The 26,614-nt window shown below is 43.4% G+C and overlaps 1 protein-coding gene across 2 annotated transcripts in view; it reads right to left on the bottom strand.

Annotated features, from left to right (window-relative positions):
* HLCS (holocarboxylase synthetase) overlaps positions 1 to 22,758 on the bottom strand; it is a 139,115-nt gene extending 116,357 nt beyond the window's left edge. For both annotated transcript variants that reach the window (XM_088160499.1, XM_014880622.2), the window contains exons 1-5: positions 22,552 to 22,758; positions 19,304 to 19,456; positions 15,239 to 15,401; positions 12,288 to 13,162; positions 9,274 to 9,456 (exon numbers count right to left, since the gene is read on the bottom strand). In XM_088160499.1, coding sequence (XP_088016625.1) covers positions 9,274 to 9,456; positions 12,288 to 13,162; positions 15,239 to 15,401; positions 19,304 to 19,456; positions 22,552 to 22,743 — 1,566 coding nt within the window. In that variant the 5' untranslated portion in view covers positions 22,744 to 22,758. The remainder of the gene's footprint in view (positions 1 to 9,273; positions 9,457 to 12,287; positions 13,163 to 15,238; positions 15,402 to 19,303; positions 19,457 to 22,551) is intronic.
* Positions 22,759 to 26,614: the final 3,856 nt, after the last annotated feature.

Raw genomic sequence — 26,614 nt, 5'->3', positions numbered from 1 at the left:
AAAAACCCAACCTTGCCCCACATTTGAGCGAAACCACCAGCACAAAGCAGCACAATTTTTATAGCTGAAATGATGAGAGATGTACATAACAACCAGCAGCTGTAGGGAATGCTAGAAAATGCAGTAATAAAGTTATTTTCTCCATGTTCAATCTTACTCCTTACCTCTGCTCTTCAGCTGTTGCCCCATTCCCCTCTCTCCTCCTCCCACACAGCCTCTGCTTTTTCATCTGCTATCAAACCAGATCCACCAGCTCTTCCTCCTGCATTTTTTCCTCTCCCCCCACCAAAAAAAAAAAAAAAAAAAAACTTCTTATCCTCATCAGTCAAGGAGCATGCTCTGATTTACACACACTCCATGGAGAACTCTCAGCCCAACTTTTCTCAGGGCTGGAGTTCTTCTCTGCTCTCCTCTGGGCCTCTGGCACTTGACTCACTTTTATTATCTCATGTGTTCAGTAATAGGCAAAGAAAGGAGATAACTTCTGAAACTTGAGGTTGACTATATGACTAATACAATAAAATTATATGTAGATTTAAATAATTGCCTATTTTTAAATATATTAACACACACATACACAAGACTGTACATAGAATTATGGAATTATACAAGTGCAGGACCAAACTTCATCTCTGCTGTGGATTCTCTAGGAAATGCTGGCAGAAATAAAACTGTGAGCAGCTGAAATTCCTGAAATTAAATCACCTCATCCTGTGAAGAACAGCTCTGGATGATCTAATTGTAAAATACAGGTTTGCCCTGATGGACCTTTACCCAGGATACTTTTCCTGGTAGAAGAAAAATCCATGTACCATGAAAACAGACAGCACAAGATGTATTCTGGCTTGGTTTTTATTTTTTTTTTCCTTCTGAGAAAACTTTGCCTCGATATTCTTGTAATTCTTTTGTCATTCATGTCACCAGTCCAAGTGCCAAGTGAGTACAGTGGTTTATTAAAGTGGAACACGTTCTGCTTGTTGGGAACACCCACTGCAATCCCCAAAAAAAAAAAAAAAAAAAATAAAGAGCTTTCACAGGACACATGCAGTAGAAACTACAGCAAACTCTGATTTCAGCTAACAGCTGCTCTTTAATCAGCTTTTCACTCTAAGAACTGCATCGTGTCAGCCAGACAGGCACATGCCAAATTCCACTCCCCCTGCACCTGGAATTTCGTGATTTCCTCAACATGTCAGAAATCATTGCTGGCAATGAACTGTCCAAGAATAAACCCAGCAGTCTCCAGGGCAGTCCCTTCCCCATCAACTGCTGGCACAAGTCACACCTGATAATGGTTGTTTTTTTTGGAGTCTCTGCCCAGTGACAAACTCTGAGTGTCTTTTAAATCAACAACTCCAACTCTCATCTTAATTCTCCAGAATAAATCCACCTTGATTAACTTCAATAATAAACTTTGTGTTGTAGACATTTTTTCTGATAGCATTACTGCATAACTGAATTGCCAAAGGAATAAAATACATTTTCAGAAGACCTGAATGTTGCAAATGCAGTGTTTCAAAAGCAGCTGAAGTTTGCAGTTTTCCCTTTTTTGAAGAGAAATATAAGATGCTTCTATTTCCTCTTGGTTACATACATTTATTTATCCACATATTTATTCAACCGGTCCCTTTCATTAAAACAGATGTTAATTAAAATATATTCTGGGCACGATTTGCTTCGAAGTGAAGCTACAAAAGGAGCCCTAATGGAAGTGTCAGACAAGCAGTAAAACAATTTCCCATTGTGGGAAGGAGGCGTCATTTGTGAGCAATGGTAACTCGAGAGGATCTCGCCAGGCTCCAGCTGATGCCAAGCCTGCTCTCATTTTCCCAGTCTCACTTCCATAAATTAGCTGCAGGCCCCATGGACAGTCAGGGAATCTCGAGGGTTTTTGGGTTTTGTTGCTTTTTTGGTTTTTTTTTTTAGTGTTTGGAAATCCTCCACTTTTGTCAGATCTTTAGCGGTGAGGTCAGGGCTGCAGATCCGCAGGGTTTGTCACAGGGCAGGGATTCCTGCTCTCCAAAATCTGCTCCAGGGCAGCCCTGACCCCAAAAGCTTCATCAGGAACAAAACCCACACCCAGCCCCTTCAACTACAGCCTTCACACCAAGGCACAGTGTGACAGCTCAATTTGGGTCGATCTGCCACCGAGGGTTTGACTTTTTCCATTTAAATCCCCGTCACAAACTCCAAGACAAAACTGAAACTGAGAAAAAAATCAGCCTCACCACTCTGCTGAGTAACCTGTACTCAAGAAATGCTCAGGCCTGGTGCTGCTCTCTGTCATCTCAAGAGTGAGAAGTCAGCAGCAGACCGAGATCACAAATGGTTTAAATATATATTACATAAGCCATTCTGGGGGGGATAATGAAATTTTCCATTCTCTCCAGTACAGAAGGAACATGCCTGCTGAAGAAAGTGGTTGTGAAGTATCATGCACACTGACTCGAAGCCAGCCTTGAAACATGAGAGAATCCAATTCCATGAGTGGCACTTTGGTCACATGCCAGCACATCATAATTTCACATCAGAGTTAGCTCCACAGAAAGATTAAATGCTGCTCGGTACAAAAGGCATTAACTTTTCCTTCTCACAGCAGCATAAAGACCCTTTTTATGGAGATTGCTATAAACAACATACTTTCTTTCACTCCTCAAAGCTTCCTGCATTTTCCAAACGATCCTCAGAAACATTTATTGAATCAATACATGGCCCAAAAGTTGTTTACAAACCATAATGCAAAGTAAGAATGCTGCTCATTATTATATCCTACAAATGTGCTTGTTTAACAGGAACAGCATGTTTGCTGCCATCAAGAAGGAAAACAAAATCTAAAGTAGAAAAGGGCAAAATAAAGGGAATGTTTGCCAGATTTCCCTTTCCCTCTCCCCTAAATACAGGGGAAATATTCCCTGAAGATAAACAGAAAAATAGGAAAAGGTATCTTTAACCACCACCTGGAATTACTTGGCCCCACTTTTGGAATTCCCTTCATCTCCCATCAAGATTTCTTAATTGGAAATGTTCTACTGTATTCTGACACTACATGCCATCGATTCCTGTGGAATTTCAAAAGGCTGCTTTAAAACTGAGGAAATATTATACAGGGCAGTTGCTGCAGACATGCAAAGATATTTCCATGCAAATCTATATACAACACACTATGCATAAAATGCTTTCCATCCCTTCCCTGGTTTTCCCCTTGAAATCCAGCTCAGAAGTGTCCCCTGCTGGCAAACACCTTCCCCTCACTGCAGGAGATGCAGGAAAAGCCTCAACTGCATCCAGCTTTGGGAACAACAGAAATTCCTGGTGATTTTAATAGAGGGACAACACTAAAGTGGCTCAGCTGGGCAGGGACACTGGTCAGGGCTGGTGAATGCTCTGGAAATATCTGCAGCATCCCAGGGGTCCCTTAAAAAACAGCTCCAGGGAAAAGGTTTCAAGAGTGAACAAATCAGGAGATAATCCAGCCTTCTAATAATTAGAGAATTTCACGATGGATTGGGTTGGGAGGGACCTTAAAGCTCATCCCATCCCAGCCCTGCCACGGCAGGGACACCTCCCACTGTCCCAATGTCCAACCTGGCCTTGGGCATTGCCAGGGATCCAGGGTCTGGGAATTCCATCCCAGCCCCTCCCAGGGAACAATTCCTAATTCCCAATATCCTTCATCCATCCCTGCCCTCCTTCACCTTAATGCCGTATTTACAGAGGGATCAAGAACAAAGCTCCTTTGTCACTCAATGTTTCCCACCAGGATAAATAATCCCTCAATTGACACTTGAGTATTTGTCTCACAAATCAGTAAAAAGCCTTTTCTAGTTTTACAGCCATGTTACACTCTAGGGTTGGTTACAAAAGTTGCCCCTGAACAAAGAGCCAAGAAAATTTTCTTGAAAACTTTTCCCGGGACTGTGTCATTAATCCTCATCATCATCTTCTCCAAGCCTTCTCCCTGCAGTCACTATTACTATTCCTGATACCATGGAATTACCAAGATTGGAAGAGCCCCTCAGGATCATCCAGTGCCACCCCAGTGCCACCAGCATCCCCCAAACCCTGTCCCCAAGGGCCACATCCAGCCTGCTCCTGAACACTCCCCCAGACAGTGACTGCAAACCTCCCTGGGCAGCTCATCCCAAGGCCTGACCACTCTGCCAGGGAAATTTTCTTTGCCAATCTCCACCCTGAGCCTGCCCTGCTGCAATTTGAGGCCATTTCCTCTCCTCCTTTGCCTGCCCCTCCTGGCAGGGACTTGTGCAGAGCCACAAGGTCCCCCCTGAGCCTCCTTTTCTCCAGCCTCACTCCAGCTGCTCCTCCCAGGATTTATCTTCCAGACCCTTCCCAGCTCCATTCTCCTTCTCTAGACACAGGCAAAAGGGGTTTTTTATTTCAGAACAAAACAATTTTTCTAGGTAAGGTGTCACTTTAATGTCCCTCAGTGATTCAAGCAAGCTCTTTGTATCTGGAGAGAGCCAGGAGAAGGACAAAGTCAAACAGGACCTGGAGGGGCTGGAGGTGTCCAGGGCAGGGAAGGGAGCTGGGAAGGGGCTGGAGCCCCAGGAGGGGCTGAGGGAGCTGCCAACACTCCAATGTTTCAAACTAAAGATTAAATGATTTTGCCAGGGGAGGTTGTGATTGGATATCAGGAAAAACTTTCCCTGGCAGAGTGGTCAGGCCTTGGGATGAGCTGCCCAGGGAGGTTTGCAGTCACTGTCTGTGGGAGTGTTCAGGAGCAGGCTGGATGTGGCCCTTGGGGACAGGGTTTGGGGGATGCTGCTGGCACTGGGGTGGCACTGGATTGTCCTGGAGGTCCCTTCCCACCTCGATGATTCTGGGATTCTGTGACTCTCATTTTTCCCCGCCAGGGCTGCCTTGGCACAGAACTACCTGTGAAAAGCATCCTGCCCTGCACTGCTGCAAAATCTGCTCCACAAACTCAGCTCCTTTTAAGCTTTCACCTTCACCAAATAAATGGAACCCAAAGGTTTACAAATTTAACTCAAGAACCAACAGTTCTGTGTTCAACTACACTAATAAAAATGTGCAGAGTAATACAGAAAGAATAAAAAGATGCTAAAATACACAGAATTTATTCCACCATGGGGCTGTCTGACAAATGGTACAAATGCTCTCTTGGGAACAAGAGGAGATATCAGTGAGATAAAAAAAACAGACCAAAGAAGCTCTGAACTGTTGAATTTGGACACAATCCCTACATAATTTCATTATCCTGAGTGCTAATGAAGCAAAAAGAGGGAAAGAATGAGGCACAGACTGCTAAAAACCATATTCTGGGAGAACAATTCCCTTCAGAACCACACTCCAACACCAGCAAACAACATTAATTATGAGCAGGATCCAGACACTGACACTTCCCATGAATGGCAACACTGAAAAAAGTTCCCTTTAAGATTGGTGTGGCCCTTGTGGGTTTGCAAGTTTTTGTTATAAAGAAACAAAAGTGAATTTGAGGAGGGGAAAGGGAAGAACACAAAACCAGCAAATGCAAACCCACCCTCCCTGCACACACGGGCAACTCAAAGCCCTGCAGGCCAACAAATTCTTTTGAATTTATTGTGGAAAAGAGCCCTAAATCCATGGAGTTAAATTACAAATATTTTTAAGCTGTACAGATACATTAAATCCATCCCCCAAAACCAGTAAGGTGCTTCAGCAAATACACATTTTTATTGGTACAGAAGCATTTACATTGCTTCATCTATTTTTTTTTTTTTTTTGCCTTGAAGCTACTTTGCCTTGAAAGATATTTTCTAGCCAAGAAACAAACTGGGAAAAGCTTTCAAGTACAAAGGTTTTTGCTCATTTCAAATAATACACATAATACACAAAAAAAGTAAAAAATATTAGACATAAATGATTTATCAGTGATTTATTCAAGTCTCTCACGGTCTGTTGCTCATTTAATATTTTACTCAGCTCTGATGTGACTTTTGAGCCAGAGAAAAGAGCAAATTTCTTTTCTGGAATAAATAATTCCAAAGAGCTCTTGTTTTTTTTGTTCTACTGTCTGTAAGGCAGGGATGATGCTCCTGCTTTGAGGATAAAACAAGCCAAATCTCCTATTTTGTAGATTAAACACTTTCAGTTCACTTATAAACCAAAAACTTGGACAGCAACAAAAACTCTGGAGTTTCAGTGCAACTGTTGCTGATTTTAGCAGTGAAAAATTTAAAAATAAACCCTGAAGTTGAATCTCAAGTCTTACGACACCCATGAATATGCATGGAAATATTTCAGACACAATTGTCTCAAAATGTACCCTGAAATCAGGGTTCATTATAGTGTTAGCTGAGAGTTCAAATTTCCCATCCTCAAAGGAAGATTTATTCAGGATAAAGTAACTCCACATTTTCTTGGCTGACATAATGGACCTGGAATTTCAAAGCAGACGATGCCACCCCAGGATCAAGACGTGGAAATCTGCTCTGAGCTGATTCTGCTCCAGCTACTGAGTTACTCAAACACAAGAAAAAAAAATTTTTTTGAGCCTGAGGAGTTTTTTATTCAAGTTTTAAGATGAGCAAATGTGTGGGTGTAACAATTCCTAATGGGAATAATCACCACTGGGAGCAAAATCCTCGGTTTGAAACCTAGGCTGCAACTCCCAGCAATAAAACACAAATCCTGGCATTTATGTCTGAAAAATTATCCTTGGAGATGGCTGAAAGAGCAAATATTTGAGAGTTTAAGGGCAAAGCTGCAGAAAAAATCAGATCTCTATGCTTGGAGCTGCCCCTGAACATGTGGGTGCCAGACGACAGAGCAGAGGTTTGGACACTTGAGTCCCCCCTTCCCCACTGGGACACAGAATTTCCCTCTCCATTTGCTCAAAACTGCTCTGCAGCACAGCAAGAAAAAAAGAAAAGACAAAGGTGCTGGGTTTTGGTATCAATCCTGGCCTCTAAAATTGCATTTAGCATCAAGTTGTGTAGATTTAATTAAGCTTTTAACCAGTTGTTCTTCATTCAAACTCTGCTTTTGTTGTTGTTGTTGTAGCAGAATTTTCCCTGCTGAAAACTAAAATTTTTAAAGATGGACATGACCATCCATTATTCAGACAGCAGAGCTTTTATTTGAATTAAAAATATAATAATTCCAGTTCTGCTCATGTTTTGTTGGCTTATTTTTAATCCATGCAGCAAGACTGTGCTTTTAAGGTCCATGAACTGGAAATTAAAACTTCAAAACTGGAATGTTAAGGAGGAAAAGAAAATTATTTCCAACCCACCCCTCAGGAACAGCTTCAAATTCCACTGCAAAAGGCACCAAACGAGACTCACAGTGGAAAAGAACATTTTAAATTGTTAATAATCACATTTATATCAATCAGCAGCACAGGTTTGATGGGGTTATTAACAGCACCTCAACCACGAGGCAGAAAAACACTGATTGTCCAGGAATTTCAGCAAAGGAAAAATCAGGAGAAGCTATTTGTTCAGAAAATAAAGTTTAGAATTTTATTTGATGCCCAAAATGTAGCAGAAAACAGGTCTGGTGCAAGGTCTGAAGTGACAAAAGATGGAAGAGGCACCAAGGAAATCCCCCAGAACTGGGGACAGCTCTGCTGTAAATTGAAGAACTCCCCAAACCTGCACTTAAAATTGAAAGAATTTTAAAATTATCCAAAAAAAACCCTCAGCTTTATTTTTTTTCTTAATGGAGTAGAAAAGGCAGAGCAAACCCAATTATTATTTCTTCCTCATAAGCAAAAGGAGCTTGGGGTTCCTAAAATTAATTTGAAAAATGTGAGCAGGTGAGGGGAGCCAGCAGTTTTTAAACACAATGGAAACTCCAGTTTGGGGATGAGGAATCATTCCTGAGCTGCCAAGTTTCAGGAATAGTAAAAATATTTGTCATTATTTTTGGATCTGTTAACAGGACCTTGAACTTGCTTGATCATTAATTGACTCATTCTGGCATTTTTATTATAGGGAAACCTTAGGAAATCACCCCAAAATCATTTGCTGTCAATACAATTAAGGATTTCCTCCAATAATTCACATTTTTGGTATCTCCTGGCTCTCTGGGAAAGCAAGGAGACCTAAGGAGAACAGGATGGATGGACAAAAAGAAATAATTGGTGAGAAAGCTGAACTCTAACACATTCAGTATTTATTTTCATGTGCTCTCTCTTGTTACACACAAGTTGCAATTTCTTTTTACACAGGATTTTTTGGCTAAAAGGAGACATTAAAACAATGACTACACACAGCAAAACTGCCATTAGAATATGTGAATAAAACCATTTAAATCACACGAAACCACATTAAAATTAATAAAGTTTAGTATTTAAATTATAAAATAGTTTATTCATGTAATCTATTATTAAAATTTTAAAAACTATTTGGTAGAAACTTTTTTAATATATATGAAGTGGCATAAACTTTTAACTAGAGAATATACAGTTAAAATATCTTTACTTGATGGACTGCAACCCTGGAATATGCCACTAGATGGCAAGTTTAGATAGAAATTAGCTGAATTTTAATTTATGCCACGTTTAAAAAGTCCAAAGGCACTGGATAGAAACAATCACTTAAAAAAAAAAAAACAACAGTGAAAGAGGAGAACAAAAATAGGAAGAGCTCAATAAACAAGTCTTGTGTCCTGAGCACATTTAATAAAAGTCATAAAGGTTAAATGAGTTTTAGTTTTGTTTCCACATTGCCACACAAATGGAGAATCAATTCACACACTTGGAATTTGTGTTCTAAAGAAGAACAAGTGAAAAATCACTGCTTTATGTATTCCTCACAATTCCTCAGAGCAGTGTCTCACACGGAGAATTGAGAGCTGACATTTGAATTAGAAATATTCCCAGGAAATATCAGAGCATCCTCAGGAATTCAAGGTTTTCCCTGTGCAATCCTGGATCTTTCCCTATCCACTCCACTCTGCTCTTCACAATTCCCATTTCCTCTTTTGCTGCCAGCCTGTGCAGAATTTTTTTTATCTTGATTTAAAAGAAAAAGAAATCCTGTTTTTCAAAGCAGTTCTTTCTGTTGCTCACTACAGTTTTAGAAATGAACAGCATTAAAAAGTTCTGAAGAGAAATAGAACAATTAGTAAAATTAACTCTGCACAATTCCCCCATGGTAAAATTCAGAACTCCTCCTAAACAAAACAGTGATGGGTTAAAAATGAGAATTTTTACTTACCTGGAATATCTGTTGAAAACTCTTCAAATGAAAATAGCAGGGTTGAAGAGAACACTGAATTTCCCTGGCAGGATAAATCCCAGCTTACCTCATCTGGAGAGAGCAGATAAATGGGAGTTAAAGCAGGAATTTCACTCAATTCACAGCTCAGCCCAAGGCAAGTCAGGATCTCCTGGAGAACTTCGTATCTCCTGGAATTGCTCATCTTGAGCAAATTAAAATCCTCTTCAGATTGCACATCCATGGAATTGCTGTCCAGCTCCAAGTGGGCCTGGCAGGATACAGAAAAAAATAAAATCAGACTCCAATTCAGCTGTTAATTTCCTCTGAAATCTACCCCAAATTTCCCTTCTTAATAAACTTTTTCTGGAGGAATTGATCAAACTTGTATTTACCAATTTAAATTTAAATTTAACCCTCTGCTTTTCAGGTTTGGCAGAACCAGCAGCAAGGTTGGTCACAATCTGGTTTGTACACGAGCAGAATTCCATTACAATTGAAATGACATTAAAATTGAAATGACATTAAAATTGAAATGACATTAAAATTCTCATTAAAATTGGAAGAGCTTTTTTGATGTTGTACAAGACGTGGAGAACTCATCAAGTCACATGAATTTAATGGAAATCAGTGCAGATTAGGAAACCCTTCTGTCTAAAAATGTGACTTTCTCACCTGGTAGAAAATCACTCCTCATGGTTGAAGCAAAAGTTTAAATTAAATCCAAGAGGAAAAAAAACCTTCACAAACCTCCTTTTTTGGCTCCTTTTTTTTTTTTTGCTTTTCCTTTTGTGTCACAAGACAATTCAAAGCCCTTGTCCTTTCTGCAGACACATTTATTGCTATTAAACAAAGCCCTTATTTTTGTTCATTTCTTCCATTTTGCAAAATTTCATGATGTTCTTTCATGTGTTTTATATATTTGCATTGAAATTCAGGAAAATGAATGATTGTGGCTGCCCCTGGATCCCAAGGCCAGGTTGGACATTGGGATTTGGAGCAATGGGACAATGGGAGGTGTCCCTGCCATGGCAGGGGTGGGATGAGATAATTTTATGATCTTTTCCAACCCAAACAATTCCAGAATTGTAAAAAACCAAAATACATTAAAAAGGAGGCAGGACACAGCCATCCACCAGAGGAGCACAGAAAAAAGGGGAACAAATCTACCAGAATATTTCATGCCTGATGTCACTGCCTGTCCCCTGGAAACAATAAGGGCTTTTCAAATCCAGACTGGAAGTCATTTAAAATTACAAAATGTCACATTAATCCTTTTAATCTGATTTTTGAAGCTGTGCTCTCTGATGCCCTTTTTTTTTTTTTTTTTCTGGGGAAACCTCTGGAGTATTAAGTTTTACTACAGCAGGAGGATCAATTTAAAGGGTGCAGCAAAGCAGAACTTGCAGGGACAAAATCAAATCCATTTTCTAGCAGCAGCAGCCAGCACATGGGTGGTAGAGCTGCCTATAAAAAAAAAGCAATAAATATCCTACAATATCTAACAGAGTTCCCAAAAATCCAGCAGATCTAAGCTGATAAAAGAAAAAAAACAATTTTAAGAACCCCCTGAATATTTATGAGCTCCAGAACTGCTACAAGAGTTTTGATACCTGATCCCATTTCAGTGCTCTGGGCTCCTGAGAAAGTTCCCTACCTAAAATATTGGTAAAAATAGAACATTTCATAAAGTTTGTTCATCTTTTATGTTCCTTAACTTCATCTCAGAAAACAAATCTTGCTCTGCTTTTCTCAAAGTGTTTGGCAGATTTATTTTCTAAACTTCATGGTGCCTCTTATCAGCCTTTCCATCACTCAAAACTTTAGCTGGGAATATTTCAATCATTTCAATAATCAGTGACCAACATTTCCCTTCCCATGGAAGCTTCCTCATCCATTAACCAGAAGGTAAAATTAAGAAACAAAAAATATTATCAACACTTGAACTTGTCTGTTTAATTTTTTGAGGGTTTTCTTTGGCTGTTTGTTTGGGTTTTTTTAAACCAGAAATCACAATATCACAACACTGGAGAGGCAGCAATTGTTGGGATATTATTTTAAAGTGGAATGAATGATTTTGGCTCACCCTAGACTACCCCAATTCCACCCCCTAGATCCTCTGAGCTATTTGACACGTGCAGAATGTTAAACATTTAAAACTTCAAAGCCTGAATAAGGATTCAGGAAACAAAAAAGTTTCCAGCAAGGTTTATTCTGCACTTCTTGCTTTGCCACAATTCCTATTTTTGTAAGGATTTTGTGGGATTTATTTCCCACCTCCCAAAATCTGCTCAAGCTGTATTCCCATACCACTTCCAGCAGGCAGAAAGGGAAAGTTCTGCTCTGGAAAATGACAGAATTCCAGGATAATTTGGGGTTGGAAGGGATCTCTGGAGAGGATCCAGTCCAAACCCGTGCTCAGGCAGGGTCACCTGCAGCAGGTGACACAGGGAAGTGTCCAGGTGGGTTGGGAATGTCTCCAGAGGGAGACTCCATCACCTCCCAGAGCAGCTCTCCCAGGGCCCTGCCCCCTCCATGGAAGGAAATTCCTCCCCATGTGGAGGTGGAATTTTCTGTGGTTTAATTATGGCCACTGTGCTGTCACTGGGCACCACTGGGAAGTCTGGCACCATCCTCTTGGAGATATTTGCACGGATTGAGGAATAAAATTCCTGCTTCCTGCACTAAACTGTTCTTTGTTTCACCACCCTGTGTGATCTTGCCTGGTGAAAATAAAAAGTTTTCACAGCAGTGACATTCCCATTCTTCAACACCAAGTGAAACCCAGCCTGCATTTGGATCCTTTGTGCATCCAGCACATCCATTTACACCTGGCAGGGTGGGCAGGGCTGGCACAGGGTGCCCAGAGCAGCTGTGGCTGCCCCTGGATCCCTGGAATGTTCAGTTCCAGGTTGGACATTGGGACAGTGGGAGGTGTCCCTGCCATGGCAGGGCTGGCACTGGGTGGGCTCTGAGTTCCCTTCCAAACCAAACCATTCCATGATTCCCACACCTCCCCTTGACAGGAATCCCCAAGAACATGCAATGGGAACCATTTTTCATGCAGCCATGAGGAAATGAATTCTTCCCTGCTCACAGTACCTGGCTAAGGATGGCTTCTCCTCCACTGCTCCCATGAGTCAGGTGCACAATAACTGTGTCTTTATCAGCATTATTTAATCGACTCAACACCTTCACTCTGCTGGCATCTTCCTTCACCCCTTCCTCAAAAACACAGCCACTGGCCAGGAGGTTCAGCTTCACCTCAGTGTTGTCCTTTTTGGTGACCACCAGCTCATGCACAGCTTTCCTCAGTTTCTTCTTGTGCTTTATCTGCACGCCCCCGAACGTGAAGGAGGAAGAAAACCCGAGGATCTTCCCCCCTTTGGACAGAAATGTCATGAATTGCTTGTGGCTGCTCTCAGGAATGGGCTCCTCTGTGGCAATGACCAGCAGCACGGAATTTTCAACCCAAGGATCCCTGAGCACTTGCTCCTGCTGCAGCTGGTAGATGGTGTAGCTCTCAGCATCGATGCATTCCCTCAGGACTGACTTCACCTGCTCAAACCTCGCCTTGGCAGCCTCAGAGCCCAGGTAAATCAATATATTAGGGGGTTTCCCAGTGAGGTTTATCCTTTTTATTCCTTTTTCCAAACTTTCACCCTCTTTCTCCCCAGTCCTGCTGCTGCAGTCATCGGGAAGCTCGGGGATGTTTTCAGCAGAGGCGAATTTCACCGATTCAATGGTGCTGTTTTCCAGCTCCAGACACTCGTGGCAGCTGGAAAGGTGCAAGTGATGATGTTCCCCAGCTCCTGCCTCCTCCTGCTCCTTTTCTTCTTCCAGCTTGGATTTCTCCTCCTCACCTCGTCCTGATGCTGCTTTCCCAGCAGGAGTTACTGCATCCATGTCTGGGCTTTTCTCTTTCACCTCTTTTTCCTTGGCCAGCTCCTTCAGGGCAGATTCCTCTAAATGGACAGCTGGAAAAGGTAAAGGAAACCAAAAAAAAAAAAGGGTTAGAATAATGACATTTAAAGGATTATGATAAATATCATTAACAGCAGAAATTTAATTTCAGGACAAATGCTCTGTAACAGCAAGAACTTCACTTATTTCACACAACAAATCCTATTTCCCCCCCAAAGAACAACACAGATTTGCACTCATACCATAAACCTAAAGAAAAAAGTGAAGAAAAGAAAACACCTCTGGAAAAATGCTGCTCTTCTAAGGAGGGCAGGGTTTAAAATCACTTGCTGCTGTTTTGAAATAAACTATTTTGAAATAAGCTGATAAAGTGATGGTATTGGGTAAGATAGACATCGAACCACATCCCTTGCCTTGCTGAAGGCTGCAGATAAAGTTTTGGCACAAGAAAAGGGAGTAAAAAGATATTTGAACTGATTTCAGCCTGTAGAAAGGGAGAGAGAACCCACCCACAGCAAGATTTGGGAGCTAAGAATCCAAGGGAAAACAAGAGAATAAGAAGAATTGTTAAAAATTCCCCTTTTCCCCTGAAATTGATAGAAATGAAGATAATTCATAGCAAATACAGGTGAGAAGAGAAGAGCAAAGATGATTATTGCCAGCATGAAATGTGCAGAGCAAAGAGGAGAGAAAAAATATTCTTCACTGGGAGGGTTTCTTCAGCTGCTGAGCCACGAAAATACTTCAAGGCAAAATCTGAAAAATTTTCCTGAATCCTTCCCCACTCACACAAAGCCAAATAAATTTATTATGCTTTAAATTCAGGGAGGAACTCGATTAAGAAAATTTTGTAGCAACACATCAGATCCAACTTCAATCCCTTTCCTTATGAAACTACATCCCCCCCCTTTGGAGCAGAAACATGAAATAAGATTTTCTTTTTAATATCTCAAGGGAATTTCATAGATTCCAACCTCTGTTATTCCATCTAGAGCCACCCCCAGCCTGTTCTGCTTCCACCCAACACTGGAAGAAAAAAGAGGCTGAAAATATTTTAAAAAGAGAGTGACTGGGACACTCTCAGCTTCCATCCTTCCCTGGGGGAATATTTATGCAGAACAGCACCAAGAGAGACAGAATTTCCCATCAGATTCTTTTGGGACAATATTCCTGTCCTCTTGCACTTCAGCTAAATGTTGTTGATTTTGTCATTACTTAATTTCTGCCAGTGCACTCTGATCTACATTAAAAAAAAAAACCAGCAAAGCAAATACAAACCCCACAAACAAACAAAAAGCCCAATCAAATTGTTCTCAATCCATGTTCAGGTTTGGATACACTTTAATTTCAAATGTGAAAAAAAAAAAAAAAAGAGAACATTTGCTTAAAAACTTCCAGTTCTGCAGGTTTTTTGTGGTTTTTTAAATAGATTTGTTAATCTAACAGACAAGACTTGGAGAAAATATTTTGTGACTTCTGGTTTGGAGCACCCTGGGACAGTGGAATTGGGTGGGAATTGATGATTTTTAAGGTTCCTTTCAACCCAAACCATTCCACAATCCAATGAAATTAAAGCAGAGCTACAGAGGGATCAACTGCCTGCAATCCCACCAGGAAGAAAACACTGCCAAAATAAATGCCAATTTTTCAGGTAGGTATAAAAAAAAGCCCAACCAAATTGTTCTCAATCCATGTTCAGGTTTGAATGCACTTTCATTTCAAATATGAAAAAAAAAAAAGAGAGAGAACATTTACTAAAAAACTTCCAGTTTTACAGGGTTTTTTGTGGTTTTTAAATAGATTTGTTAATCTAACATACAAGACTTGGAGAAAATATTTTGTGACTTCTGGTTTGGAGCACCCTGGGACAGTGGAAGGAGTCCCAGCCCATGACATTGGGTGGGAATTGATGATTTTTAAGGTTCCTTCCAACCCAAACCATTCCACAATCCAATGAAATTAAAGCAGAGCTACAGAGGGATCAACTGCCTGCAATCCCAAGAGGAAGCAAACACTGCCAAAATAAATGCAAATTTTTCAGCTAAGTACAAAAAAACAACGTGCAAAGTCCAAAAATAACCATAAACCCAGCATGTTGTGCTAGCAGAAACGATCAGGAGAATACTTACAAACAATCCTGTGTGGCACCATCCCGTTATCCATCTGCAGCCTGTCTTCCAGGAAGGCTATTCCAAGGCTACTGAAATTATCTACACTGGCTTCAGCAATTAATTTAAAAGGTTCACCAGGTTTATAGGCCAAGGGTGAACAAAAGTCTGACCACTTCACAATCTAGAACAGAGCATATGGATGGCTTTCAGTTGGGAAAGGTTATGGAAAAATCGCCCAAGTATCAACAATATTGTGAGTTTGCAAGAGGAACTGCAGGAGAATTGAATCCAACTCAAAGAATTTCCTGAGGGAGGGTTGGTTTAGGCAGCAAAGATTGAGCCCTGATGGAAGAGAACAACAAATTGGGAGTGCAAAGGAATCATTCCCAAAGATCAGGGCTCGAAAAGTTCCAAGCAACATCCAAAGTGACACCAGAGCCTTGTCACATTCTGTAAGAAAAATTCTCTTTTTTATTTCCTTCAGCACAAACTCCAAGCAAGAATGCTGATAAACAGAACAAAAGTAAACTACAAGGGGTTAATAAAAGTTATCAGAAGCATTAACTAAACCCTGAGGGTTCAAGATGTTTATCTACAACAAAAATTCCTTCTTCCACGAAAGAAACACTGCACAAGTAGGAGGCACACTGGGATACACAAACCAGTTGTTCTCTCATGAAAGAACTTTTAGAGACAAGGAAGCAGCACCTGCCTTCATGACCTTAAAAAAAAAAAAAAAAATCTGCCTTTTCCATGTTCCAAAAACTGGGAGACAAAGTGCAATTCCAACAGAGCAGCTGCAGCACTCTGACACACTTCCCTGGGGTTTTCATCACCACACACCAGCTGTAAAACACTGGCTGAAGTAAGGAAAATCTTGTTTTGAATGCACAAACTGAGGGTGAGCTGTCAGTTATTCTACTTGTTGATAATTAGACCATCAGCTAAATTCACCTTTTTAGTTACTGCAGTTAAATGGTTTCTACAACATCCAGGAGAATCCAGCTCCAAGTTTTAATTTTGTGGTATTTCCCAAGGGGACAAGAAGAAAGAACAAACAACCCCAATGGTTCTGTCTCCTTTCTAAACCATTCCCAAAGACATTTTCTGATTAGCACAACCCAAATGAGACCATTCAGTCACAGAATCCCAGAATGGTTTGGGTTGGAGGAGCCCTAAAAATCATCTCATTCCCACCCCTGCCATGGCAGGGACACTTCCACTGTCCCAGCCTGCCCCAATCCCAATGTCCAACCTGGAGCTGAACATTCCAGGGATCCAGGGGCAGCCACAGCTGCTCTGGGAATTCCATCCCACCCTGCCAGGGAACAATTCCTGCCCAAAATCCCATCAAATCCTGCTTTGAAGCCATTCCCTGTGTGCTGTCCCTCCATTCCCTGGGTGCTGTCCCTCCATTCCCTGGGTGCTGTCCCTCCATCCCTTGGCAATTGTCTCTCTCCATGGTTCCTGCAGCTCCTTCAGGCCCTGCAAGGCCACCCTGAGCTCAGCCCAAAGCTTCTCCTCTCCAGGCTGAACAATCCCAGCTGTGCCAGCCTTTCCTCCCAGCAGAGCTGCTCCATCCCTCTGCTCATCCTGCTGCCTCCTCTGGGCTCTCTGCAGCAGCTCCAGCTCCTCCCCGTGCTGGGATCCAGGTTTGGGGCAGCTCTGCAGGTGGGAATTCTCAATCCATATTTATATTTCTGGCCTTTGGATATCTAACAAGAAACCTCGCTGGGTACCTTGTGATCCATGACTTGTGTTCAGCCTTAGTGAAAAAATTCCCTTTCCAAAAGGAAAAGGGGAGCTGTGTGTGGGGTTTTACCACTTTTAACTTTGGGGTTAAACTCCAGCTCTGTGACACCAGAGCATATCCCAGGCTCCATGTGCCTGTGGTGGAGGGTGAGAGACTCACAGAATATTTAAATTTCCTTTTTTCATCCAAAGAACACAGAAAACACCCACACCTGGAAACTGTGAGGAAGATCTGTTGATGGTCTTGATCTTTAATTTGTGGCACCAAGTAAAATCTCAGATGTAAAATGCAGTTATTGCTGCACAGTGCAAATAAAGTGTACAGGAGCACCTCACAAAGGAAAGCTCTTACCAAAACCTCTGACCCTAAAATCCTGCTCAGGCAACAATCTATTGGCTCCAGAGCAGAGCAAAAACCCCCAGGGAATATTTTTTCAGCTTTCCTGTCCCGATTTGAAATCAAAATTCTGTCAGAATCAAGGATGAAAGGCCAGGTCTCAGCCAGGGATGAGACATTATTCATACTCATGGTTTTTCAGTCTGCCTCACTTCACCAGTCACTGCTGGTCCTACAAAAATTGGCTTTTCTGGCCAGAAATTCCCCCAAGAGCAATGTGTTCCCACAGCCCCTGGCTATGGTGACAGCCAGAGGTACCAAAATTAAGAGCACTTGACTGCATTCACACAAAAGAACAATAAACAAAATAAACCAGCAGTCCTTTCCCTCTTTAGTTTTGATTTTTTGACTGGATTATCACTTTTGAGCTTTCTAAATCAAATTAATTAATTAATGCCCACATTAGAATGCAAAATTTTCCATCCTCAAGAAAACAAAAGCAAACCCCTAAGATTAAAAAAAAAAAAATAAACCCTCAAAGAATAGATAATTAGAGCTTCAATGCAGATGTTTTTGTGGATCTTTCTGCTACAAGAAGTAAAAATAATATGAATTTCTTCCATCTGAGCTGGCCCAGCACTGGCCAGGTGCACTCTGAGACAAGAGGGAGGGCACAGCTCATTGATCTCCAGAAGCAGAGCCCACCTGGATGGATTGCACCTATCAAAGGCAATAAAATCCTTTCCAAAGCAGTTAATGCAGGTTTCCTCCAAGGAAATGTGTGCCCAGTGGAATCAGGATCAGAAGGTTTGAGCAGAAAAGATCCCACCAAGCTCTGGCTGCCTCAGAGCTCCACAAAGCCAAGGATTTCCCCTGATGCAGCATCCCTGGACACCATTCCTGACTAACAAGCTCCAAATCCACGTTCTGCTCTGGAACTGCCATGGGGTGAAGACACTCCAAGTGTGACTGCAGCCCCAAACCTGGAGCTGAGCCCATTCCCAGCCTGTCCCCCTGTCCCTGCCCCCAGATAAATCAGTTTACCAACCCCTCTGCTCCCCTTGTCCACTCCAGCAGGGGATTGCTGGATCACCTCCTGGAAAAAGTGACCTGGAAAACACAGGATCCTCAGCAGGGAAGCAGACAGGCTGGGATCTCCTGGAACTGAAAGAAGGAGCCTGAAACCCGATTCCAGGAAGCCAGGGTGACAGATGGCCCTTTAGGGACACTCAGGACAGCCCCTTATCCATGGCCCCAGGGGTGATGCCAGCCTGGCTCATGGAAGAGCTCTGGAATTCCAGCAGGCAGCCCAGATGTTTTATTACACCCTGCACAGACACACCCTGACATGAACATCTTCCCTTTTCTCCTCTTCCCTGGAGGCAGTGAGATCCATCTCTCCTCTCTCACAGCCTTCCAGTGCCTAAAGGGGGCTTCAAAAAAAGCAGGAGAAGGATTTTCCACAATGGCCACAGGCCCAGGCTGCTCCCAGCCCCAATGTCCAACCTGGCCTTGGGCACTGCCAGGGGCTGCTCTGGGAATTCCATCCCAGCCCCTCCCAGGGAACAATTCCTAATTCCCAAAATCCCATCAAATCCTGCTTTGAAGCCATTCCCTGTGTGCTGTCCCTCCATTCCCTGGGTGCTCTCCCTCCATTCCCTGGGTGCTGTCCCTCCATCCCTTGTCCAGAGTTGCTCTCCTGGAGCCCCTTTAGGCACTGGAAGGAGCTCTGAGCTCTCCCTGGAGCTTTTTCTTCTCCAAGCTGAACAATCCCAACTTCTCCCAGTCTGGCTCCAGAGCAGGAAGGCAATTCCCACTCTCAGCCAGAGCAAAATGCTACAGAAAAGTCCCAACAAAATGTCTGTGGGCTGTCTGAAACACAAAATAGAGCTTAATTATTAACAGTGATTTGCATGAAGCAATTCCTTTTTTATTCCAACAACATCAGAACCCATCTGTACCCCCTTCTATGGAAGAAACAAAGAGTTTCTCACCTCCTTTGAAGAGTCAGGTCCTTTCTGCAAGTTCTCTGTCTGAGCAGAAATGCTCTCAGTCACAAAAGCAATGTGCTCTGCTGGCAGCAACTTCTCAGGGTGGATAAAGGGGGAAACGAGAAGAACACTCCACCTGTTCAAGTCATCAAGGAACTGAAAGAAATGGGAAAGGAAAAAAAGTCTGTACAGGAAACAGCTGATTTAATAATTCCTTTTTAAATTAAGCCCAGCTTAAATTCATATCTGACCCTCCACCCTTCCTGCAAGGGTGATGATTATTTCACATTCCCCATGAGACAAAAAAAAGGGATAAAGTTCTGAACCACTACAAAGGAACACTGAAAGTAAAACTGAAAGTGTCAAGCCACGTTTTTAAGCCAACTCAAACTCCAGCTTTGAGCTTTACAGGAAGAGAGAGTGGAACACAAAACCCCTGAGCCACTGGCACTGTGACTCTTGAGGGACATTTGAACCTCCTCTCCCATGCACACTGAATATTGAATCCTCTTACATCTGCTTCACAATTCCTCAGTCACTATGAAATTCATAAAATATAAAGAAATAATTCATTCAGAATCAATTTTTCCAGAAGTGTTTCTATCCACCACTCAGCAGACCATAGGACAAAAGTTTTCTTCATTAAATTAAAAAAGATTCCCTCTCTTACCCTCTCCAAGCAACAAAGAAAGCTCAAAACCTGGAATCAGCAGACCAACAAATACGTTTGAGATACCTCACAGTAAAGCACTACATCAATTTTTAATTTTTATGTAGATTTAGCGTTGAACTTCATTTGTCTGATGTATTTTAAAATGGCAAACATTAGAAATAACTCTGCCATACTACGAGCACACACCTAAAGCAATTCCATGTAGAAGCAGGAAAGAATTCCCCTGTGGCACTGAATTCTAACACTAAATGTGCTCCTTGCTGCACACCTCAAATGAAAGCACAGAATATTGAGGCTCTGGGGGCAGTTCACTGATCCAAAAACCCCTGGTGAGCAGAGAAGCTGCACAAGCAAATACTGATTTCTCCCAAAGGAAAGTGAACTGAGCTCAGGAAACTTTAAAGTACCTTAAACATCCGATCTGGCCAAAGATCAAACAAAAAAAAAAAAAAAAAAAACCTTTACAGGTTATGATTTATGACTTGCTGGTGTCTTAAGCTACTGATCACAGTCCAAGCTACTGAGAGAGCAAAGGAGCTTTGCTGGCTGCCCAGAAACCAAAATAAAAATCTTAATTAACCTTTTATCTCTCCACAGATGATGTAAAGAGCTCCCCAGTGATGGAGGGCCACAGCATTTACACCGAGGTGCAGCACAGCAGGACCTGCCCCAGGGATTCTCTGAGTCAAATGCTGCCACCACGTATTTTAAAGAGACAAAAACATATTGAATAACAGCCCTGAGTCCATGCCAAACTTCATGCCAAGCTGCAGCTCCCCAGAGGGCTTCCCAGCTCCCAGTAAACACCAATAAACCGAGCAGATTATAAAATCAGTCTGCATGAATAGCACTGCAGACAGGAAAAAATGTGCTGGCTGTGCAAGGACTGAGGAGAAGCTGTTTCAGAAATGAGCAGGAGTGGAGCAAAGAGCAGAAATCAGCTGAAATCCACTTCACAGAACAATAATCCAGGGCAAGTGAGACAGAACGACCCTGAACACAGCTTTGTTTTGTTTTGGTTTTGAGAGCTTTACTGGAATGTGAATTAAGTATTTAATTTGGCTGAGAAAGATTCTGAGATTGCCACCATCACCCTTGAGTGTGAAATAATCTGTTCATTAAACAGAAAAAAAAACCAACTAGTTTTAAATAGAACCAACTCCATCAGCATTTCTAATCTTGTTTTCCCTCACTGCAAACGTTCTCTTTACCCACTGAAGTCATGAAAAGCTTCTCTACTTCCTGAAGAGCACTTAGGCACTGACATGCTCCAAAAAAATCCCTTCCCAGCAATGCCTGGAACAGCTGAAGCAATTCCCAACCACACACATATCCACACCAGCAAATAGCAGGACACAAGAAAAGCCTTACCCAGACCAATTCTGGCATTTAATGACAAATTTAGAGAAACCCAGCATTCACTTAAATAAGTCAGACTAGCTGGGGGCAGTGCCAGGGGAGTTCCACTTCTAATCCTGAAAGTCAAGCAAGCTCACTTTCAGTTTTGCTTCCATCAGTGCCAAGTGGAACTGGTTCAGGCACAGGATTTTTCCACTGTCATGGGCTGCCACAGCCTCCCCCACCCCTGCTCATGCGTAAAAAACCATGATTTTCGTTTTTCACCTCATTTTCCTCACTTAAAACAACATTTTGTACGGGGAGAAGCACCCAGCTCTCAGTAACCAAAGGCTCAGTTCACATTCCAGGGCAGATTCAGCAACGTTTTAAACCCAACACGAATCCTGAATGTGCACACAGCACATATTTATAGACTAAAGCCTTGTATGTGCTCAAAGTATGTTGCTAAAATGGAAAGAGGCTTTTCCCAGGGATATGGAGGGACAGGACAAGAGGAAACGAAAGCGAGCAGGTTTAGATGGATATTAGGAAGAAAATCTTCCCTGGGAGGGTGGGGAGGTGCTGGCACAGGGTGCCCTGACAAGCTGTGCCTGCTGGAAATATCCAAGGCCAGCTTGGACAGGGCTTGGAGCCCATGGCAGGGCTTGGAACAGGATCATCTCCAAGTTCCCTTCCATTCCAAACCATTCTGTGATTCTGTGAAATTCTATCAAGCTCTCCCAGCCAAGCTTTCCTATAACCACGGCTGTCCTTGCAAAGCTGCACTTAATACATAGACATACACACACACACACACACACATATATATACACACATATACATATATATATTACATACACGTATACATGTACATATACATATACACATACATATATACGTATATACTTATATATATACATTTGTAGCACACAGAGCATCCCTCAGCCCATTTCCTATTCCAACAAGCTCCAGCAAGCAGCGAGGAGAGGGAAGCACACCTGAACTAACATTCCCTACCAAAGCGACCACCTGGCTGTCCCCTCCTCCTTCCCGCTGGCTGTGACAGTGGGAATTCCCTCTGCGCGTCATTTTTTCCCAATCCTAAATCTCTGCCAGCCACCAATCCCCGAAATCAAACCACAACCTCATCCCTGTCGCTCCGCGGGGCCGCGATGCGCATCCCCGTTACCGCGGCAACCGCCGCATCCCTGCGCATCCCCGCGCATCCCCGCGCCTCTACCTGCGCCTCGCCGGTGCAGAACACCTTTCCGCCGATGCGGAGGCACACGCGCTCCTCGGGGTGCGGCTGGCGGGCGCAGAAGGTGAAGGAGCAGCGGGAGCGGTGCAGCCTCCGCACGGTGCTGCGGACGAGCGCGGCCGAGCGCGGCCCCCAGCGCGCCCACAGGTACAGGTAGCACAGCGTGATCAGCATGGCGGGCGCGAGGCCCCGCCCCCTCCGCCCGCCTCGGCCAATCGCAGCGCGGTGCGTCAGTGGGGGGCGGGCGGCGCTCCCGGCGCTGATTGGCTGGAGGGGGGCTGGCGCGCGCGCCGCCCCGCCCCTTTGGGACCGTCGAGTCTCTCCCCTCTTCCCGTCAGTGTGAGGGGGAGGCGGCGGCCGCGGGGCCGAGCGCTGAGGGGAGTGCGCGGTTGTGCGGTGGAAGGAGGTGTGAAAAGGAATAAAGAGTGCTCAGAATGGTTACAAGTGACTCGGGGCGTTGTCTCTTTGCAGCGGGTTAGTTGCAGGCGTGCTCTAGAGGAGGAAGACGAGGAGGAGGAGCGGGCGAGGTGTTCTCGACCCTGGCGCCACGACACGGCTTCTCTGGGAATGGCAGAATGGTTTTGGTTAAAAGAGACCTAAAGCTCATCCAGCTCCACCCCCTGCCGTGGGCAAGGACACTTTCTGCTATTCCAGGTTGTTCCGAGCCCCAATGTCCAACCTGGCCTTGGGCACTGCCAGGGATCCAGGGGCAACCACAGCAAATCTGGGAATTCCATCCCAGGGAACAATTCCTGATTCCCAAAATCCCATCAAATCCTGCTTGGAAGCCATTCCCTGTGTGCTGTCCCTCCATCCCTTGGCAATTGTCTCTCTCCATGGTTCCTGCAGCTCCTTCAGGCCCTGCAAGGCCACCCTGAGCTCAGCCCAAAGCTTCTCCTCTCCAGGCTGAACAATCCCAGCTGTGCCAGCCTTTCCTCCCAGCAGAGCTGCTCCATCCCTCTGCTCATCCTGCTGCCTCCTCTGGGCTCTCTGCAGCAGCTCCAGCTCCTCCCCGTGCTGGGATCCAGGTTTGGGGCAGCTCTGCAGGTGAGCTCACCTGAGCAGAGGGGCTCAGGGACAGAATTCCTCCTTCATCTGCTGCTCCCACTGGCTGTGATGGAGCCCAGGATAAATCTTCTGCTTCTTCAAAGCTCAAAATATCCTGATGGACAACAGGAAAGGATCTCATCTCCCTCAGAAATGACTTCACATTGCTACCTCACCTTATTCCCGGACTGATGGCGTCCTAAAGGCACAGCGTTCCCTTTTGTATCCCACGCAGAACCAGGAGAACCTGTCTCCAGTTCCCATTCCTGTACCCACTAAATGGATGCATTTAATTTCAGCTGGTTCATGGGATTCACCAAACATCAGAGTGAGGAGCAGCCTGTCAGGGAATAAAATTGTAGGATTTGCACGTGCTGCAAACACGAATTGCTCCTTCAGAACACACAGCAGACAAGAAGTTATCCTTTGTTCCTCCAATATAGTTATGCACAAAAGTTATCAAATACTTTCTGTATTTTATAGGGAAAGTCATCACAACACAGGTCTGGGAAAGGAAGGTGTGGATCAGTCTGATCCTAGCAGATACTTGGTGTGTGTGTGAAAAGATTAAAAAAAAAAGATGCAAAATGCAAGGCTACAAGAAAAAAGCCAACACCTACATTGAGAGATACGTGACAGTTGTTTCCTGAACAGGGCATGAAGCCACAACCTTTTTTTTTATTATTCTGAACTCAAGGTCTTGTCCTGCACTTGGAAATTTAATGCAACGAGTGTTCTAAAATAACAATTTTATCCCTAGTGGATCTCTAGCATGCTGGCTCTGTAGATAAACAAGGAACAAACTGGCTCTGCTCTCACATTTCAAGTGAAGGGAGGAGAGGAAATGGCTTTAAGTTGTGCCAGGGGATGTTCAGGAAAAGTTTTTTCCCCTGGCAGAGTCAGGCCTTGGGATGAGCTGCCCAGGGAGGTTTGCAGTCACTGTCTGTGGGAGTGTTCAGGAGCAGGCTGGATGTGGCCCTTGGGGACAGGGTTTGGGGGATGCTGGTGGCACTGGGGTGGCACTGGAGGATCCTGAGGGGCTCTTCCCAGCCTGGGGATTCCATGAAATCAAAGCAAAAGGCACCTGCACATCCAGCAAATATTCAGGCTGCTCCAACTCACAATTCATCTGCTCCCAGCCCCAACCCCTTGAGGGCTGTGAGGAGTCTCCAGGATGGTCCCTCCCACCCAAAGGTCAGGTTCCTACAAATCAAAGGCATCAGGTGAAGTTCAGGTGAGCTTTAGGGTGACAGTGTGGGTGTGGCCCTTGGGGACAGGGTTTGGGGGATGCTGGTGGCACTGGGTGATCCTGGAGGGCTCTTCCAGCCCTGAGGATTCTGTGATTGTCCAACCTGGCCTTGAACACCTCCAGGGATGGGACATAATATTTCCACAACTCATGGCACAAACAGATGACAGTTTCAGTTGCAAGGCCAAATATTTTACATAATTCCTCATCTCAAGCTGCAGAAACAACAATCTTGTGTTACTGCCACATCCTGCCCTGCACAGAGAGGAACAAATCTCCAGTGCTGCTCACCTGGCAGCTCACACTGCTCCTTTGTTGGACCTTATCTCCTGCAGCAAGTCCAAATACTTGCCTGGGCACATCAAAAGGAAGAGAACAAATGTCCAAAGCCAACTCTCAACTCTGGAATTCACTTTCTCTGGGTTGGTTCAACAGCACATGCACTGCTGCCCCCAGTGCTGTTTGTGTAACCTTTTCACACACAGGAACAGGCTTTGCTTCAAATCCTCTGCTGGCATGGAATGCACTCAGCTCCACAATGAGCATTTTTTGATTTTTGAGGTTCCCCTCCCCTGGAAAAGTTTGTGAGTAAATGAGAAAACGGAATCAAAGCCTCCCCATGCAAGGGAATCTAAAGCAGAACAGGCAAAACCAGTCCCTGTTTCAAGACAAGCTCCTGCTTATGTTGGCACAGAATTAATTTAGAGCTGTAAAGCTGCTGCAGGTTTTCTTGTTTCTGTTATATTGTAACTTGGACTTAATCTTGACAGCTTTGACTAAGAAAATCAGAATTTTAGATTGGGAAAACATTCTGTTGTTGTTGCTGTTATTATTTTTATTAATAAACCAAGGCCTTGCCTGCACCAGGGAATTTACTAAAATAGTTTTTCTCAAATAAAATAACCATGTCTGTCAGCTGTTCTTTACAGGAGGGTGGAAGGAAGCCTGGGAAAAAAAAAAGGGAACAATATCAGCCCTCAAACCTCCCAGCTCTGCTGTGTAACCTTGGAGTAGCTGAGCTCCTCTGTTTGACTTTCAGGGAATATTTTCAGCCTGGCCTTGCTGTGCTCTGTGTCCAGCTGGTTCCTCCTCCTTCTGCTCCCTGAAAGTTTTTCCAAGGATTTCTGTGAGAGAAGCTTTGCCTGCCAGCAGTGTCTGTGGTTTTCTGTTTCATATCAGAAATTATTCAAAACTATAAATGCTGTAGAGGTGTCCAGGTTCCCCAAATACACCAATTTATGTTGACCACCCTTTATTCTTGCAAATGCACAATTACCTTCATGAGAAAACTGCTTAAAACCCATTTCTCACAAAGATAAAAACCTCTTTTAATTAGCACAAAATGATTAGCACGGGGCTCACCTTTCTGTAGAAGCTGAATCTGTCAAAGTTATTCCCAGGTAATGGCAGAGATCTGAACAATTGCCCTGACTCCTTGGAAAACTTTCCTGGTTCTTTGTTCTTCACCAAATATCAAAATTAAGCACCTTACATTCAAATTAAGTGTACTGCAAAAAAGAACCTGACTTTAGGTAATGATTTCCACAAAAATGCCAATTAAAGTTGTGTGGTTTAATTGATTAATACTCTAATGTAATATTCACATTTTTTTCTACATGTAACTACATTTAATTACATTGCAGCTTCATCACCAGAGTTGTATTTTCAATCTGTAATAAATTTGGTCTTGCAGGGCTTTATCAAGAGATTTAATTGAGACTAACTTTGCATCTTCTGGAGTGTTACATT

This window comes from Sturnus vulgaris, chromosome 2, assembly GCF_052056855.1.
Source record: "Sturnus vulgaris isolate bStuVul1 chromosome 2, bStuVul1.hap1, whole genome shotgun sequence".
Taxonomy (NCBI): domain Eukaryota; kingdom Metazoa; phylum Chordata; class Aves; order Passeriformes; family Sturnidae; genus Sturnus; species Sturnus vulgaris.
The sequence above is the reverse complement of the archived record's forward strand: the minus strand, read 5'-3'. Positions and strand labels throughout refer to the sequence as shown.